This window comes from Aspergillus saccharolyticus (genome assembly GCF_003184585.1).
Source record: "Aspergillus saccharolyticus JOP 1030-1 unplaced genomic scaffold BP01scaffold_83, whole genome shotgun sequence".
Taxonomy (NCBI): domain Eukaryota; kingdom Fungi; phylum Ascomycota; class Eurotiomycetes; order Eurotiales; family Aspergillaceae; genus Aspergillus; species Aspergillus saccharolyticus.
This window is the reverse complement of record NW_020290693.1, coordinates 27466-44010: the sequence shown is the minus strand read 5'-3', so window position 1 is coordinate 44010 and position 16545 is coordinate 27466. Positions and strand designations below refer to the sequence as shown.

Genomic DNA, 16545 nt, shown 5'->3' with positions numbered 1-16545 from the left:
GTGACATGCTGTGGCCAACGGAGTCAATAGCCGATGATCCATACATCCACCCTCGCCCTTGAGGATGAAGATGAAGATGAAGCAGAAGAAAAAGAAAAAAGATCACGCCACGCCCCCATATTTTGTGCGAGTTGTTGACATGCAGATGTTTCGGAACATGAGCTACCGGTGCCTACTGCTACTTTGGGTGGTCTGTTTACATCTACAGTGGCGATTTGTTATTCCATGGTTCAAACATATTTCCATTATTCTTCCATAGTAAACATTTTCTGTCAGGAACAATCGGTCGGTGGTATTCACTGGATTGAACCGTGGTAAGTTCGGGCGCGGTAACTCACGGGAGGCAACTGCGGTTCAAGTACGGAGACAATAACGAGGGAATTCAACCTTTGTCTCACCACACTTTAACCGTAGCAATGGTTGTTCTTCAGGCACATTCTAAAGAAGAACACCCCCCCCCCCTCCCTAGCTGTTTCTCTCCGCCACTTCCAAGGGGGCTCATCTCCTGGTGTGCAATGTGATACACAAACCCTTTCGAGTTGAGCCTCGAATCATGAAGCTCTGGAGAGGAGTCAAAACGTTTGAATGATGCGAGTCTGGAGTACGCGAAGAGCCTGAGGAACCGGGCATAGCGGAACATTATGATCAGCTTGCAGAACTAAACAATGAGTGACTTCGGTCGCAGTCGCACACCGTCGATTCTGCGCAGCCAAGCAGGATGATTCCCCCATGATCGTGAAGTAGGCGGGCGATCCATAACCCAGCCCGTTTCAGGTCTCAGTCCAACCAATTGAGCTGGAACTTGAACCGACCAACAAGTAGCACAATTGTACTAGGTATTTTACCTACCTCAGTCGGATCCTCATCGCGAATGAGATCGATTCGCACACAATACCTCACCAATCAGAGCCAAAGATCACCTGCCTTTGCTCGCCAGAACGCCCCTCCTCTCATGTCTTATAGAGCGGATCCGCTGCTAGCACCAGGTACTCCCTCGGTACTTATGGCTCCCACGATCCCGTCTCCTGGAAACCACCCATCGGTTGCCAACCTCATTTATTCGATCTTGGGTCCTGGGGCGCACATAGAAGTTCGCAACAAAGTTCTTTCACTCGCTCTTTCCCGAACTGGCTCTTATGATCTCATTACTGTCTCCATCTTCGAGTGAAGAGGAAAGGGTCAGGCAAACGAAGAGGGGAAATCTGTCGCGGTTCAACTGGCGCTGATTGAACGAAGATCCTGCAAGGCTTGGGCGCGACCGGCAAGATTAGGAGCGGATGATGTGCATGACTTGTCCTCCGTGCGACCAGGCAAGGTCGCTACTAGGGTAGAGTAGTGTGAGTAGTGTAGTCGGTCGGTAGATTTGCTTGGGTACGAGTTACCAGTAACTAGTCAGTATTCATGATGATCAAAGCGCACCACCAAAAGAAAGCAACCTTGAAGCAAGCAAGGGATAGCCCTGTTCTGGTACTCCGCACTGAGTAATGGAGTACGGTTGGTCTTTCCAGTGCACGTCACACACGTCGACGATTTGTTCTAAAAAACTCTTCTTGTCAGCGAGAAAGTGACGAGATTCTCTGTCAGGTCCTGCAACCTTCCTGTCTTTGTCGCTCTCCAAGGCGGAATCGCACATTTGAGGTCTGAGCCCAACAATTCAGCTCACCACTTCTCATGTTAGGCTAAGTTAGTTAACTGACTGCCCTGTGCTCATCTGATAAGGGATAGCCTAGCTTCCAGACTAACACCCTCCATATCCATACTTCCAGACATCTCCCCCCCTTTCCCCCTACGGAATACTCTGTATCTTGACAGAGTGTGAAAGCACTAGTTAATTGCGGTTGCTTCGATCCAAGCCCCAGTCAAAAACAAAAATCTATATATATATAGAGAAAAGGAAGAGCCCCGTTATAACAAATAGCCGAGAATGGAATGGAGGAGGGGAAGCCATCACGAGGCCTGGGCTCCATTCCGATACCGGGTTTCATCAGACAACCCTGAACCTGTCATTATAGGCCCGAAGCAAGTGCTGAATCGGAGTAATGAGTACTCCGTAAAATATGAAGGTATGTGTTTAAGGTCAAAGTCAAGGTATTGGTAGGTAAGGTATTCCGTACTATCGGGCTTGTGATTTGTTCCTGGAAGGTGCAGGGTACATGTCTTCACCACTGCCGAGGGCGCACAATTTGAAGTCACGGGGTACAAATGACTAGTAGTACCTAGTAGGTACTCAATGGAGAGAGGGTCAAAGAGTCGGTAGTCCGTCCGCCGAATGGGTCTGTGTGTCCTGTCACCTGTGTTCAGTGACGCCTTCGGGGCTCCCTCTCCTTCAGATGTGATATTCCTTTCCCCACCCGTGAAAAGCGCCGTGTGGTCTGCTCTGGAACTCTGGGAAAATTGACAGCGGGACAGCCCGCTTCTGGTGACCCCGAGGGGCTGGTTCGGAGGGCGGATCATCATTCTATGGGCAGGCAGGCGGTGGGATTCACTGCAAAGTGAGGCTGGGGAAGATCTTGGACGATTCGCCATTGGCGACAATCAATCCTTATGGAACCGCACAGACTGGCAAGCTCTCTGGGCTGTCCGTACTTCCAGTCTTCTTCGACAGTGTAAGTGATGAGTACCCCCACAGGAAGGGCAGGCTGCAATTCTAAGGGCGGCCTGACCCGAAAACACAGTATGACGCTATATCACAATCGATCTACGGTCGATCGGACGTTCTCAAGGCGAGCTACAGCCTCATTATTACTGTCATTCCAGGAAGATTTGCACCTTCTGTACGTTTAGGGCAGACGGCGGCTTATCGTATCAATCTCCTCGGCAGCAGAATCCTAATTGTAGCATCTGCCGCGTTTCCAGCATTGTCTCATCATGCGTGTCTTGTTGTGGCCGAGACTGACACGCCCGAAGCACATCAGCTACAGTCTATCGGAGCGACCACATCCCACCTATTTCAGGAGCATGGCGATGTACTGCCGACAAGACAACGTGGCACTGATGAGTAAGATATTGGGAGCTGTGGGGGAGCAATCGAATGGCGAACGGTTTCTCTTGCAGTCTATGTGCATGATGACCTGTTCGTTGGGAAAGAAGTAGGGAGTTCCTGCATCGGACTCCTCTCATGCTGGACACCACCGCCATTACTTCCGACTCCGGGGTTCGGTTCTTACTATCGAGCTGGCTGCGATCGGAGGAAAGGAGACTCCCAAGAGGGAGCGGGTCCGATTGCTCTACCTATGATTCGGGCTGCGGCGGCGCGGACTTGACGCAGTGGTTAATCCAGGAACCGATATCCCAACCTTGCTGCTTGCATGTAGCAGTGTTCCGTTGCATGCATTGTGAAGGGAATTTGCCATTCGACACGTCTGGTGCCGATGGAGGAGGGGAGCTATACGGAGTAGAATGGCATCATTTTCATCTGTAAGGCCTGAGTTAAACAAAGCAAAGCTTATAAGATGGAGACAAGGAGTCCTCTCGAGGTTAGACAGCCATTCAAAGCTATCATAAACCATCGGCTCGTTAAGAGATGAGTTGAGAAGGTGTGGGGGGGCAGAATGGGGTAGATCCATACCAGAGATGATACATAGTACGGAGTAGATGTCGACACTCCTCACAGATCCATCATATTAACCCATTTGAGGAAGCATAGGTGTTGTGATGTATAGAATTCTCTTCCAAATTGACTCAGTTGAGCACGGACAACTTTGGGGGTAGAATTGTCTTGTCCTGTGTAAAACGGGCAGGATGGCTGGGCCAGTCCCCCAACATCCTCCTCATCATCTTCTTCATCTTCATGCTGCCGAATGGGCCGCGTTGACGGAGGCGGGAACAGCTGTTTTGCATTTTAATGTAGGGAGTAGCAGCAGGGGGCGGGGGAAAAGAGATGAGTGAACTACGTTACAGTATCAGTGTTCACTTGCAACACGAGAGGAAGAGAAGCTGAATCTACCCTATCAAATGCCAAAGCAAAGCCCCCCTCCCTCTCCCCCTCCAAGGGAAAGCGGCGCGCGCTGCGTGTGTGTATTTTTCTTGCAATTTGTACACGCCACTTGATTCATCACATTTCAATCGGTCTGGAACATCGTTCTTCGATCTCCCCGAGCATCGCCGACCGATAGACCGACCGACCGCTGGAAACGATCTCTAGATGAAACCGATCCAAGTGCAAGTGCAGCCCACAGTCACTGCAAATTACACCTGACTACTATTGTGTCACTAGAGTACTGTGTACAGTCAGTATCCTATATGTATGTATGTATTGTGTTGTAACTTGTCGGTAAGTTAGCTGACTCATCGGTGCCTTTCTCCAGCTTCGAGTTCTCTCACACACACACACAGTCTCTCTCTCTATCCCTCTCACAGAAACCTTCATTCATTGTCCTAGGAAGTCTCACAAGCCATGAGGAATTCTTCTGGCTGTTATCAGAAGTACCTTCTTAGTGGAATACGACTTTCCGCTTCCCCTGATCAGCAGCCATGTGTTTGAAGTGTTGCTTCTCCAGACTCCCGCTTCAGCCACACTACAGATCCCCGGTGAACTCCTTTCTACAAAGGAATACAGTGTGCATGTACAGTACTTCATTCTAGCAAGTAACGAGATCTTTCTACGCTGCCTGTCCAATCATATGACTGACAGGACTCCAAGTGGCTCCGTACTCAATCGACAGTGTGCGCTATCAACCTCCACTACTCTACTCCGTACTAAGTTAGGTAGTAGTACCTACCTACTATAGCTACTGCCGTTTGAACCAAACAAAATGATTCGGAGAGGTTATCCGCTTCTGTTTGCGGGGCCAGAGATGACGAGTCCAAAACCAGTCCCCAAACCCGCCTCCCCAAGGATACGTAGATATGTAGGGGATACGCACGGTATATGAACCACACGACTGGCCCATCGCACCGCACCCAGTCGTCTCTCTATCTCTCTCTCTCTCTCTCTCACTGTCAATCTCCATTCCGTTTGCCTTGCGCTGGCCCAGTTGCCGATGGCTCGATAAGTCATCAGTTTCGAGGGGTCGATGAGCAAATGGCAATCGCAATCGCGGGCCTAGCGGTCGATCCGATGATAAGATCATGATGGAACCTTTCTTCTTCTGCAAGAAGGGGGGCGGGGCCTTTTCTCCATCAGGAGCCCACCCTTTCCAGCCATTGTTCCCAAGATCGTGCACGTACATGAAAGACCTTTCTGCAAGGACATAGACAGCGGGCTTTGCAGCATTGCTCCTTGCGCAAAAAGTCATAACTAAGTTTAATTTGACCCGCGTTTTATACCCTCGATATGTCGCGGGTCAATCTTAAGTGCTTTCAACGACATTGATCAGACTGCGCATCGGTTTGAACACACACACACACTCTCTCTCTCTCTCTCTCTCTCTCTTTTTCTTTCTCTTTTGACTCGTCTTCTCTCTATCATCACTCTCCACCCCCCTGCTCTTAGCCCCGATTAGCTTCATCCACTTACCAATTCATCCCACCGACGGGACTCGATCAGAAAGCAAACATCAAACATAACCCCCTCGCTTATTAGGTAGGAAAGAAAGCAAACACAAGTGCCCACAAATCATACGAGTTCTCAAAAGGAACATAGCTGGGGGGAGTTGATAGGCATAACAGTCACCATCCAAGATCTAGCGAGATCGAGATGCTGTACATGGTGCTCCGTATAGTTAGTGAGTATCCGTAGATCAAAGATGCACTCCCAGAAAGGTGGAATCCTTCAACCCTCATCCATGAAAAATTCTCAGAGATCCAAACAATCAATCAACCAACCTCAATTCCGATTAGCCAATTACCCTGTCGCGATTGCATTCATCAACAGAGGGTTCGTTCTACCTAGCGAAGATCTGTTTTCTCTCCTGGGCTGATCTCTGATCTGATGGTTTGTGGGCGGGTGGAGGCAATCTTGCTTTGCCGCCCCTATACTTTGCATGAGCGGAGGATGGAAGTAGTAGATGGCTGGCTGGCTGGCTGGCTGGCTGGCTGGATGCATGGATGGATGTATACTTGCAACTAGTACTAGTGCATGGGCTATTGAGCGGTAACAACTTCTTGATGAAAATAAAATCGATGTTCGGTTCAAGGATGCGTCGAGTTTGGATGGAGAGTTGCATAGAGTTGTATGCAAGTCTTCTGCAAAGAGAGTTCCTTCCTGATGCTGCGCAATGACGATCCCTTGTTTTCGTTGATGATATATCTGGAATAATACCATCATCGGAGACCTGTGCGGTTAGTATTGACGCGACATGTAGGTTTACTGATGTGCAGTTACTCTCTTCACGGTTCTCACCTCAAGAATTTGACTAACTAAGCATGGGTAGGGTACCATAGTGTTAGTCAATGATTGTACTACCTTGTCTATGTTCTCACTAGGTCTACGGGTTGTTCTTCACCCTCACTCATCCTCACTCCACCACACCTAGTGGCGATATACCAGTAACATCAGTAGACTGAATATCCTAAGCCTAGCCTTTCATCCAGATGTCCCCCCCGCCTAAGCCCAAATCACCCACCCAACTCCCATGAAACAAGCAAAAGAAACCAACCCCCTACCTCAAGCTGTCCAACCGCAAAAGTCTCAGAAAGCGACACCCTCTAGGGAAAAGGAACCGAGTAACCCACCCCACCCCCCATTCAGAAACATTCGATCGTCCACAACGGTTCGAATGTCAGCAGCCGCATAACGAAAAGCCTTCTCGAGCTAGGTGAATTCAGTGAATTCAGAGCAAAAAGAAGCACCAAATAGTTCCCGACGTGGAACCAACACCCAGGGCCAGAGGGTTTCGAGGCATGGATCACCCTCGCATCCCCGGATAGAAGGAGATGCAGTACGACTCGACTCTATTCCCTGGGTGCTGGTTCGATGGGACAGAATGAACAATAGGCAGGTTTAGGAGGGGGAGGCGGAGGTGTGGAGTGGTAGATGTGAATTGCATCCGTCCACTCATCCGAGAGGGATAGGGAGATGGCGAACGTGAACAGGTATTGTTTGGTTTGGTTTTGTTGATCTTTTTGGTTTTTTTTGTTTTCTTCTTTCGATGCCCATTCCATGATTCCATTGTCGTCCCGTCGCGCTAATGCTGGCAATGACATGATTCAGTCCTCTTGCGGATAGCGACAGAGCTTGTTCTTGACGACCGAGGGGAGACGGACGGTGGGCGAAGGGAACGAGCAGGTAGAGGGTGTGGGCAGGGATCTACTACTACCACAATCGCTTGCTTGCTGGTCTTTCTGGAGATCAAGCATGAACAAGGCGCTACCGGAAACATGGGTAACGTGGGTAATGCATGAGGAAATGGGGACAGTGGAGGGGGAATTCCCTGGAGAATGTACCGTCGAACAACTCCATAGATATGGCGTGGTGGTTGGTGAGACAGGGGTCGAAAAGCAAGAGTGGTGTAACCTCGAGACATACTTATGTGGAGCAGGTTGTTTGATGTGCATGCTTGATGTTGTGCTGCCGGCTTTCAATTCGGTGTGGCCGGAGCGCAGAGTCGCGACAGTCGTTTGGGTTTCAACTATGAACATAAGAACAAATACCGTAAGGGGAAAACGAGGGGTGATCGATCATCAAGAGTGAAATTGACTCTCATAGTATGATGCTTTCTATCGGTATCTATGGTCTGGTCATCTATATATGATGATGATGCAAGGAAGTCATGAGTATCAGTCGAGACAAACACGCTCGCAGCGTCTTCCCTCGAACTGACCCGGGATTGGATGAGAATCGAAAAAACAGGCAAGGCTAAATCTGGATATCACACGAACACACACACACACACACACACGCACGGAACAGATATCAGTTGAGATGCTGGAACGGCACGGGCTGTTGCCGTAAAAGGTAATGGAAGATGCCCCAAATCCCCTTGAATACCTCCAGTCGATCTTCAGCGTCGAACAGATCATACCACTTGGTCCTTCGTAGCTGAAGAACCTGCCACGGTTGATCCCCGTCGGAGACTGGAGGATAATCGCTGCATCCATGCGTAATCATCTCGAGGTATCGCCGATGTACACGCAAGTGTAGAATAGCAAGATGGTGGTTGATGGATGATAGCATGTAAATCTGCATCGCCGGTTAGTCCGCCTGGTATCATCCCGGCCAAGGTTGGGTATACGTACATCGTCGAAGGGACTCTCGATGGGCTTCCCAATCTGAATGTACCTCATCCGCCTATCCCAGAGACTCGGACCGGGCTCGACAATCTTCCATTTGGAGTTATTGCTCAATTTGCGGACCAAACTTGGCCGACGCATAGCGAGGAATGGGTGCTCAATCTGGTGTCGCTTGCGAGCATTTCCCGACTCCGATGAAGATGCGTCATCTTCACCGTGAAGGCCATCAGCATGATTTGGCGCACCGCCCCAGCGCGGGACCGTCGTCCACCACTGACCCTCGCCGGGTCTTACTTCGGTGGCTCCCTGTCGAGCTCGTTCTTGTGCGGTCAGGAGCATGGCACCCACTTCGCGGAGCAAGTCGCACACATCGCCGATGCTTTCGCCTGGAGTGTCCTCCGGGCCGCGAAAACTGGTTTCCGGGCGACATTGAGCCGCGAACACGGGCCCTTCCATGACACCACTTCGTGCCAGCTGTCGATCTTTCGGAGATCGAGCGGCGACAAAAGTCTGTCGGACGGGGAAGAGCACTGTCTTAGTCGCCAGCTTGGGCGGTGCAATTGGCAGCGCGACTTGGCAGCCAAAAGGCCAAGCAGCCATCTCTGTTAATGCTCGAATGGTTTCGTCGCGCGCATCTTCCGGCATTTCACTGCCAGCCCCAACGCGGCGACCTTTATACCGCGTCACAATCTTGGGTTCCTCATCCCGAGGGGCAGGTTGACTGTCTGCTGGCGCCTGTTCTTGGCTCACATCGTCTAGGTTCATATCGTCGTCTACGTCCATGCGAATCTCGGGAATGGGAAAGTTCTCGGGTACCCGTGTCTCTTCGTCCGTCTGCATGAGCTCATCGTCTTGAGTAGGTGGCGGAGAGGCCGGACGCTCAAAGTAATCGTCCAAGCTCGTATCCCAGTATTGAGCCATGCGCTCCAATCCTGTCCAGAACTTCCGTGTGTGTGTGACCCGGACTCGATCTCGTCCTTCTCGAGGAGGTAGCCTGGCTACCTCTCGAAAGGCGTCATCATTATCGAGCAGCATTTCACTCTGAAGGAGTTCAAACCGGTCTCGAGAGGGATACGGGTTCTCATTGTCCATCAGGATTGGGGTACCATCCTCGTCCACCGGGGAGGATCTGGCCGACGTATTTTCCCATGGCAGGGGCGGGGCGGTTTTGAGACCGGATTGACGGACAATGCGAGCGGCGGGAACATCGGATTCGAGTCTCAGGTTCAAGGCTTCGAATTTCTGGGGGTTGATGTCTTGTGGACGGCGGATCGAGGCCAACACCTCGTTCAGTCTGGCCAAGGGGGTTTCGGCACCATTGTGTGCCAGTTCGGGGAGGTGGTAGACAGGAAAATCGAGCTGGGTGGGGGCAGAAGGTGGGCAACGCTCTTTCTCGGGCTCTGCGTACACCGGAAGGCCTGCATCGCATCCTGTCAGCAATGGAAAGAGTTCACAAGTGAGATGTCTCAGGGATGGCTCGAATTGTGCCACGAGCCGATCGAGGGGCCTTCCAGAGCATGCATGCACTATGCAGCCATTGGAAACATCGACCCCCAAATCAATTGCGCGACCGGACCAAAGAGGCAGGCAGCTCTTGGGGGACTCCGTCAATCACACAGGGTCAGCGGGTCGCGGTATCCGTGCCGTGATTGCAGGGTGCTGCATTGCAAGGAAAGGGGGCCATCCGGATAGAAACAGTGGGTGATGTACGAGAGCAATGATTTTAATGAGAGGATCGATTATTCAAAGAATAGTGGAAAATGGGCAGTCTTACCCAGCGAACCAGACCACCCAAACATGATGCCGGGAAAGTCGATCGTACACCCAAGGGAGAGAGAATAAGTGCAAGTGTAGATAGAAGTAGAGAACCTGTAAGGTATCTGTGGGGGGAGGGGGCGGCTCGTGTTCACGCCACCCGAGAAGTAGTGAGAAGAGAGGAAGAGTAAGAGTGATGGGGGTGGTTCGAAGGTAAGGAGAGGAAGGGGGAAGGACTAATTAGACCGAGATGGAGCAATCAATTCATTCGTTCAAATCACACAAGTTAATTATGCAGATCTGAATAGTACTCCGTAGACATGAAAATTGAGATGAGGGGGGGGATTTGGGGTGTGGGAGGAGGAGGAGAAAGAGAGAGGAGGAGGCGGGGAAATAAATAATCTTGGTTGAAAAGAGTTAGAGAGAAGCCTTGAAAAGGGCAGAAAGAGTGGGTAAAAGTTCAAGGCAAGTGGGTTTTAGCGCCAACCAGTGATGGCAAAAGAGTGGGTGAATGTATTGGGGTGGAGATGGAGAGAGAGAGAGAGAGAGAGAGAGAGAGAGATGGAGGAAAGTGGACGAAGAAAGAGGAACAACAGCTGCATCTCTTCAATAACTACTACTACTATTACTACTACTACTACTATTACTACTACTACTACTACTACTACTAACTCATCCCCCCCTCCTATAAACCTGCACAATGCCATAATGCGGGGGGAATAGTCTGGAGTGGCGGACCAAGAGGCCAGGAGTTCAGGACCAGACCAAGGGGGCATGAACAAGCTCATTTGGCAACCATCCTTCAAATGTCTCCATCATCTCCATCAGTCTCATTAATGAGTGAATGTGGTGGAGTTGGGGTTAATCCCCGGGAATGTCAGAAAGAAGCCTTTGCTGGGGGGCCCGGCTCTTGCAAATGACATCAATGGCATGGCAATCATCGATTTCCGTTGTAAGATCCTGATCCCATATTTTGATTCCTCCATATTCTCCCTGATCTTGCTAAAGAACACCGAGCGTACAATAACAGGTTGATTAATGGACCTGCAGACACAATGCCATTCAATTCATTTTGACCTCAATTGGCGATGACTCAGCACACCCACCCCCCACCACGTGATGAATGAATGGATGCCCTACGGAGTACTTCCTAAGCAGTTGTTACTGAGTGGCAACTGGCTATGAAATAAAATGAAGTGGTCTGACCTCCAAATCTTCAGATGCTGATCCAAATTGTCCGTCATGCTGGTTAGACAATCACAATCACAATCACAGTCACAATCAGCTGATCAGAGACACAAAGTGGAAACTTCCATGAGAGTCGACTTTAATGCTGCCGCTGCTCAGCGCGAGGGGGGCCGAAATTGCCAGACTTGGGTGGCTCTGCGGTTTCATCCTGCTTTTTATCCCCTGCTTTCGCTATCAACCTGTAATTCTATTGATTCTATGCACATGAATGGTTTAACTTACAGAGTAGACATACATACACCAACAACTAAGATGACCAGCCCTTCTTATTTGGTTCTTTCTGTCCGTCGCGTCAACTTCTCGTGTCAGCTTCTTTCTTTCATTCTCTCTTTCTTCCTTCCTTCCTTTCTTTCTTTCTTTTCTTTCTTTTTTCTTTTTTTTTTCCCGCCCTTTTCGAGGCTGTGTTCCTTTTGCTTCTTGGATACATCCATTTCGACGCTGCTTCACGTGGAATGGATTTTTGGCCCTTTGCTTCACGGTTCGCATTCTGAAACAAACCACCGTCCAACCCGCGCTTGTCTCTGACGTTTGCTGTCATGGTCTGCCTTATTTTGTCCAGGTAGAGAAGAAGAACAATGAAGAAGGATTCTGCTGTCGGTTCTGTTAGTTTTGTGTCACTTCCTCAACGTGCTCGCGGCGCTACCACTCTTTACGCGCCTGCAGCCTCATAGCTGGGAGGCCTCGCTTTCGTGCAATAATACCTGGCGTTCATGCAGTCTATATCTGTGAATCTTCTGCCTGGGATCCTGCACACGGCTTGATGCGCCATTCAGCCTGCGGGCTTGGCGACATGTCCATGGCTAGTGTGTCTCTTCTTCGTCAACGTTCGAAATGTATCAAATGCCCCCGAGAGTCCCGAATAGCGGTGTTCTCGGTGGCAACTCCAGCTACGACAACCAGCTTGTCCTGGCCGGTAGCAGCAACTCACATCGTCATCCCCGACACGGAGGCTTCCCTTTCAACGGACAATGCGACTGCCTCCGCAAATGATTGGCTTGCATCCACCACCTCTCTTCAGCGTCCAACTGATCACCAGCCTGCAGAGACCACCGCAGCGCGCGATGCATCTCTCGCTTCGAGCGTCGTCACCGCCACAGCAGACAGCCTCAGCGCTTTTATCGCCTCCACCTCATACCTACCCAGTTCGCATCAGGAACACATGCCACTGACATCGCAGACGAGCGCCCCATCCCCAAGTCTCAAATCGGGCCAAACGGTGCCATCATCATGGACAGGACACTCCGAGTACCGGTTTGCTCCAGCCAGTTTCGTCACGTCGGCGACTCAGTCGTCTCTCACGATCAGTACTACATCGACGGCCACCGCCACCCCAACACAGATAAATCCCAACAACAATCCCACTGCTTCGTCCAATCGCGTAGACTTGCCCAACAGCTCCAACTCTAACGCACCACTCCGTATCATCTTGGGCAGTGTGCTGGGAGGAGTCGCCTTCGTGGCCCTCGCTTTAGCAATAGGATACTACTACTTTCGGAGCTCCCAACGACGAAATAGTCGAGGGGCTCCAAGCCCCAGCACCAGCGAAGAAGACTTTCCAGCGGAAAAGACGCAGATTATGTCATTTTCACCTGGTGCTTCTCGGCCAGGGAACCAAAGCCGTCGGTCCTTCCTTTCCGACGTCTCTTCCTCGGTGCGCTCGCTGCCGATTCACCTTGCCCGAGTCCCCGTCTCCAAGCCGGACTACACATACCACGGACCCCGTGCGTCGGCTATCCCCCGCGCTGCAAACACCAATCCCTTCGTTGAGCCCCTCGAATTCACCTACAAATCCGATTCATCCCGTGGAACGAGGATTCCCAGCAACCCTTTTGCGGACCCCGCCTCCTCTACTCCTCACCTGCGCCAGTTGCAGACTTCCCAACCGCCGCGCCCCATCTCGGTCGCCTGGGGCGGATCCGTTTCTAGCGGCGGTAATGTCAGTCTGGGCAGCACGCTCATCTTGCCGAACGGCCGCAGCAGTGCCGGCAGCAGTCTCCTCAACCGACTCAGCTACCCGTTCACCGTCAACGAGCTCTCGGACGCCGGGGGCGGCGAGGGGTACTACGATCCCGCCGCACGCGTGAGCACGCGCAGTGACCCCTTTGATCTGGAATACCCCGCCAAGGCGGCGATCATCCATCGGCGCAGCTCGACGGTCATCCCGGTTGCGCCGCTATAGAAGTAGCAAATGCCTCGTCCTCTTTTGATTTTTCTCTGACCGTAGTATATATGTGACATGCTGATACGATTTGATTGCCCTATGTGGTATTAGTCCATTGTGAAGTTGTGATGTGACTCCCCGGTTTGGCATGTTTGTGGTTGCTAGCGACTGTATATCATGTACATTTATTTTTGTTTGCCTACTTCCCTTGACTTGCATCTGTTCAAGGGGTCCCTTCGAATGCGTGCAAATACCAATTTCCAATCATTGGGATACTCGAAACTAGTCATCCCTCGAAGCATGGAAGCCGTCCTGTTGGCAGTCGGGAGGTGGTGAGGCAGTTAAGTTGTATATGAACTTCCAAGATCTCTGTGTGGCCATATGCCAGTATTTGTTCCTTACTACAGCAGTCGAGAGAATTGACAATTCGATTCGATCCGATCCAACCACCTCCATTGAAATAAAAAGGCTTGCTTCACTATGATATCATACCTGACACCATACGGGAAAAAACGAAGCCCGGACGGAGTACTCCGTAGTAGTGAACATTAAACTAGAGCTGAGGTCAAAGAACTGACTTACTTCAATTTGTTAGATTTCTGTGGGGCACCGGGATGGACCTGGCACTGCATTAGTAGTAGTAGCTCCACCTTTCTTACGCTGATTCCTTACGTTGATGGAATATATATTCCTTAGTACTTGTACTGTGTGACTGTTTCATGCCTCTTCCAGTTATATATATATATATATATCTCTTTTCAATTGAACCCACCCACCACATTTAATCTCCCATGAAAATCCACCGCCCTCACTGAATTACATCTCGGCTGACACAGCAGGCTCAAAACCGACAAATCTATTTTTGTGGGGTAATAGTAGCGCCAAGTGCGATGCAATGCGATGCGATGCGATGAAGCCGGAAAGATGTGGCATCATGTTCAAATGATGAGCTCATTGACGGGCCCTCTAGAATAGCTCAACGCCTGGGCTTAGGTTCTTAGGTTAAGTCGGCGGCTGCAAGATTGGCACCGATCGTTTCTCATAGAAGCTACTGACGGCCCAGTTGACGTGGGACTGCAGGAGTCCAATCCTCACTCAGGTTTTGAAGTGGGTTGTGTGTGGTGTTTCTCGGGGGAGGGCGAAAGCGGGGGTTTTTTTTTCGCATTTATTTCTGAAAGGAATGATGAGGACTGGTGTAGAGTGTGGTGGGGGCTCACCGTATAGAAGATCTACGCGTAATTATCCCTACGAGTTCAGGTATCCCCAAGTAGAACCTTCAAGCGTGATATTCAGGAAACGTTACGAGAGATTGGACATGGACGATGTGGGGGAAGTGTAGGCAGGAGTAGAGGAAACAAGGGGAAAACCGATCGAGGAAAGGGCTAGACCCGGTCTCCGAGAGAGAGGGAGAGAAATGAGGTTTAGGGAGATGAAGGTGGAGTACAGGAGATCAGCTGCGATGGCAAAAGATAAGGGCAAAAAAAAAAAAAAAAGAGACATCCGGGGTAGAATGATTCTGTTCGACTTTTCCGGGGTAAGAGAAGGAAATAGAGAGATGCATGCAAAATGCAAAGACCGTGTGTAGATGAAAAATAGAAAGAACAATGTTCGGAAATTTCGTAACACACACACAAAGCGCCATGCCATTGGTTTTGACTTTAATGAAAAAGCTGGTCTTTTCTCTCTTTTTTTTTTTCTTCTCCTTGTCTTGTCCACATTCACATACTCATTACTTTCCTCCCCTCCGTAATGTCCACGAGTGAAAAGAGGTAAAAGCAAGAGGTGAAGTATGTATGCCCCCCGTATTCCCGACAAACCCATATGTGCCGGGGTTGCCTCATGATACGATTCAAACAGAAGCCATTCGTCCCGGATGTAAACTTTTCTTTTCCTCAAAAGCCAACGAAGCCAGACCTGCAACGAAAAAACGGGGAAGTGTGTAGTTTTGGTCGACCTGATTTATATTCCATTGGCTGATCGATTAACCCATTATTCCCCGCCTTCAACCTCCGCACCGCCAAAGTTCGTTAAACAGAAGAAATTTACTCCTGGGCCTCGGCGACGAGAGCGTTCTGCTTGGCCTCCTTGCGCTCCAGGCGGCGCTCACGGAGAGCCTTGTTCTTGGCACGCTTAGCGTCCATCTCCTCCTTGAGGACACGCTCACGGTGTCTCTCAGCCTTAGCCTTCTGGATCTGTAGTGGAGGAAAAAAACCAAGTTAGTTTTTTTGAAAACCTTGTAGGATTCGAAAGCCGCCTCGAGGTAGGCTAAGATGTGGACAGAGAACGATTGTTTGGAAGTCTCAAAAGTGGTTGTTGCAGCCAAAGCGGACAAGGAGTCAACTTACGTGCTCGATGAGGGCACGCTTGTGCTTGAAGGTGTTACCCTTGCTCAGGTGGTAGAGCTCGTGGTAGAGGTGCTTGTCGATCTTGCCGGAGGCACGATAGCGGACGAGCAGGCGACGGAGAACACGCATGCGGCGCATCCAGAGGACCTGGCTGTAGTGCGGAAAAGACTGCATGTCAGCACAGCCTCTCAAAACCGAGTTTCCAGCTTTCCTCTTCAGTCGCAATATAGGCGGATAACCAATCCTTCCGCTCTAGGAACAAGGGAGACCTGTGCATACCTGGGCATACGAGCCTCCTTGGTACCCTTGCGCTTACCCAGACCACGGTGTCTGCCGATTCTGCGGGCGGCGTTGAGCTCACGAGCGCGGGCGCGGGAGTGCATGGTGACGGGCTTGCGGATGATGAGGCCATCGCTGACGAGCTTGCGGATGGTCTGACGGGAGTTGGCGTTGGAGATCTCATTCATCTCATTGGGATCGAGCCAAATCTTGCGCTTGCCGCAGCCGACCACGGAGGCCGCGAGGCGCTTCTGGGTGCGAAGGTTGACCCTATTGTGTGGGGAAGAAACCAGCCGGTCAGCATGATGTCCAAACTGATCCGAAAGATTCTTGCTTCGACGAAAGGAGGAGAGATCAAGGGCCCTTCGATGGGCATATCCGGGGGTCGTCTGGCGGGGAAAAAGTCGTCCATCGAAGGGCCGGAATCCTCCTCGCGAACAGCAAGAGCAGATATCGATGAAAAGACTCACATCTTGATGTCGGCGTATCGACGGTCGTTGGCGGATGATGTTCGTTGCACTCGACGACGGGTAGAATTCCCAGGTGAGGAGTTTGAGATACGCCCACTGATTAGCTAAGCCACTGTGCTTCTAAGCGAGAAAACCCACTCTAGGGCTTGTGCCCCGGCCGCTTGTCCCGTTCGGG

General features: G+C 50.8%; 8 protein-coding genes across 8 annotated transcripts; 3 read left to right on the top strand and 5 right to left on the bottom strand.

Annotated features, from left to right (window-relative positions):
- Positions 1 to 483: 483 nt before the first annotated feature.
- BP01DRAFT_361525 (uncharacterized protein) lies at positions 484 to 1526 on the top strand. Its single transcript, XM_025576173.1, has one exon. The coding sequence runs from the start codon at positions 872 to 874 to the stop codon at positions 1166 to 1168; it is 297 nt and encodes a 98-aa protein (XP_025426117.1). The 5' UTR covers positions 484 to 871; the 3' UTR covers positions 1169 to 1526.
- A 264-nt stretch (positions 1527 to 1790) lies between these two features.
- BP01DRAFT_232766 (uncharacterized protein) lies at positions 1791 to 2822 on the bottom strand. Its single transcript, XM_025571219.1, has one exon. It carries the CDS (start codon positions 2524 to 2526, stop codon positions 1948 to 1950), a length of 579 nt encoding a protein of 192 aa, XP_025426116.1. The 5' UTR covers positions 2527 to 2822; the 3' UTR covers positions 1791 to 1947.
- Positions 2823 to 4479: 1657 nt separating this feature from the next.
- Positions 4480 to 5509, bottom strand: BP01DRAFT_361523 (uncharacterized protein). Its single transcript, XM_025576172.1, has one exon. The coding sequence runs from the start codon at positions 5235 to 5237 to the stop codon at positions 4731 to 4733; it is 507 nt and encodes a 168-aa protein (XP_025426115.1). The 5' UTR covers positions 5238 to 5509; the 3' UTR covers positions 4480 to 4730.
- Positions 5510 to 7089: 1580 nt separating this feature from the next.
- On the bottom strand, positions 7090 to 9911 carry BP01DRAFT_370155 (uncharacterized protein; the record flags this gene model as incomplete). The annotated part of the gene is made up of 6 exons (XM_025576587.1): positions 7090 to 7249; positions 7409 to 7511; positions 7776 to 7861; positions 7905 to 8062; positions 8119 to 9542; positions 9887 to 9911. 6 exons carry the CDS (start codon positions 9909 to 9911, stop codon positions 7090 to 7092), a joined length of 1956 nt encoding a protein of 651 aa, XP_025426114.1.
- Positions 9912 to 10882: 971 nt separating this feature from the next.
- BP01DRAFT_232642 (uncharacterized protein) lies at positions 10883 to 11758 on the top strand. Its single transcript, XM_025571218.1, has one exon. The coding sequence runs from the start codon at positions 11110 to 11112 to the stop codon at positions 11638 to 11640; it is 531 nt and encodes a 176-aa protein (XP_025426113.1). The 5' UTR covers positions 10883 to 11109; the 3' UTR covers positions 11641 to 11758.
- Positions 11759 to 11905: 147 nt separating this feature from the next.
- BP01DRAFT_387632 (uncharacterized protein) lies at positions 11906 to 13294 on the top strand (the record flags this gene model as incomplete). The annotated part of the gene is made up of 1 exon (XM_025577755.1): positions 11906 to 13294. The coding sequence occupies one exon, from the start codon at positions 11906 to 11908 to the stop codon at positions 13292 to 13294; it is 1389 nt and encodes a 462-aa protein (XP_025426112.1).
- A 1244-nt stretch (positions 13295 to 14538) lies between these two features.
- Positions 14539 to 15495, bottom strand: BP01DRAFT_232588 (uncharacterized protein). The gene has a single exon (XM_025571217.1). The coding sequence runs from the start codon at positions 15095 to 15097 to the stop codon at positions 14576 to 14578; it is 522 nt and encodes a 173-aa protein (XP_025426111.1). The 5' UTR covers positions 15098 to 15495; the 3' UTR covers positions 14539 to 14575.
- Positions 15066 to 16432, bottom strand: BP01DRAFT_330548 (60S ribosomal protein eL19). The gene is made up of 4 exons (XM_025573014.1): positions 16371 to 16432; positions 15901 to 16170; positions 15622 to 15772; positions 15066 to 15468 (listed from the first exon to the last, which is right to left on the bottom strand). Coding segments are annotated over exons 1-4 (573 nt in total). The 5' UTR covers positions 16373 to 16432; the 3' UTR covers positions 15066 to 15318.
- Between the last annotated feature and the right edge of the window lie 113 nt (positions 16433 to 16545).

Bases quoted from the DNA above. Each gene is read 5' to 3' on its own strand.
- BP01DRAFT_361525 (XM_025576173.1), top strand. From the start codon at position 872: ATGAGATCGATTCGCACACAATACCTCACCAATCAGAGCCAAAGATCA.
- BP01DRAFT_232766 (XM_025571219.1), bottom strand. From the start codon at position 2,526: ATGGCGAATCGTCCAAGATCTTCCCCAGCCTCACTTTGCAGTGAATCC.
- BP01DRAFT_361523 (XM_025576172.1), bottom strand. From the start codon at position 5,237: ATGACTTTTTGCGCAAGGAGCAATGCTGCAAAGCCCGCTGTCTATGTC.
- BP01DRAFT_232642 (XM_025571218.1), top strand. From the start codon at position 11,110: ATGCTGGTTAGACAATCACAATCACAATCACAGTCACAATCAGCTGAT.
- BP01DRAFT_232588 (XM_025571217.1), bottom strand. From the start codon at position 15,097: ATGGGTTTGTCGGGAATACGGGGGGCATACATACTTCACCTCTTGCTT.
- BP01DRAFT_330548 (XM_025573014.1), bottom strand. The intron at 15,773-15,900 runs GTATGCACAGGT...TCCGCACTACAG, and splicing joins AAGGAGGCTCGTATGCCCAG to CCAGGTCCTCTGGATGCGCC. The intron at 15,469-15,621 runs GTAAGTTGACTC...CCTCCACTACAG, and splicing joins AGCGTGCCCTCATCGAGCAC to ATCCAGAAGGCTAAGGCTGA.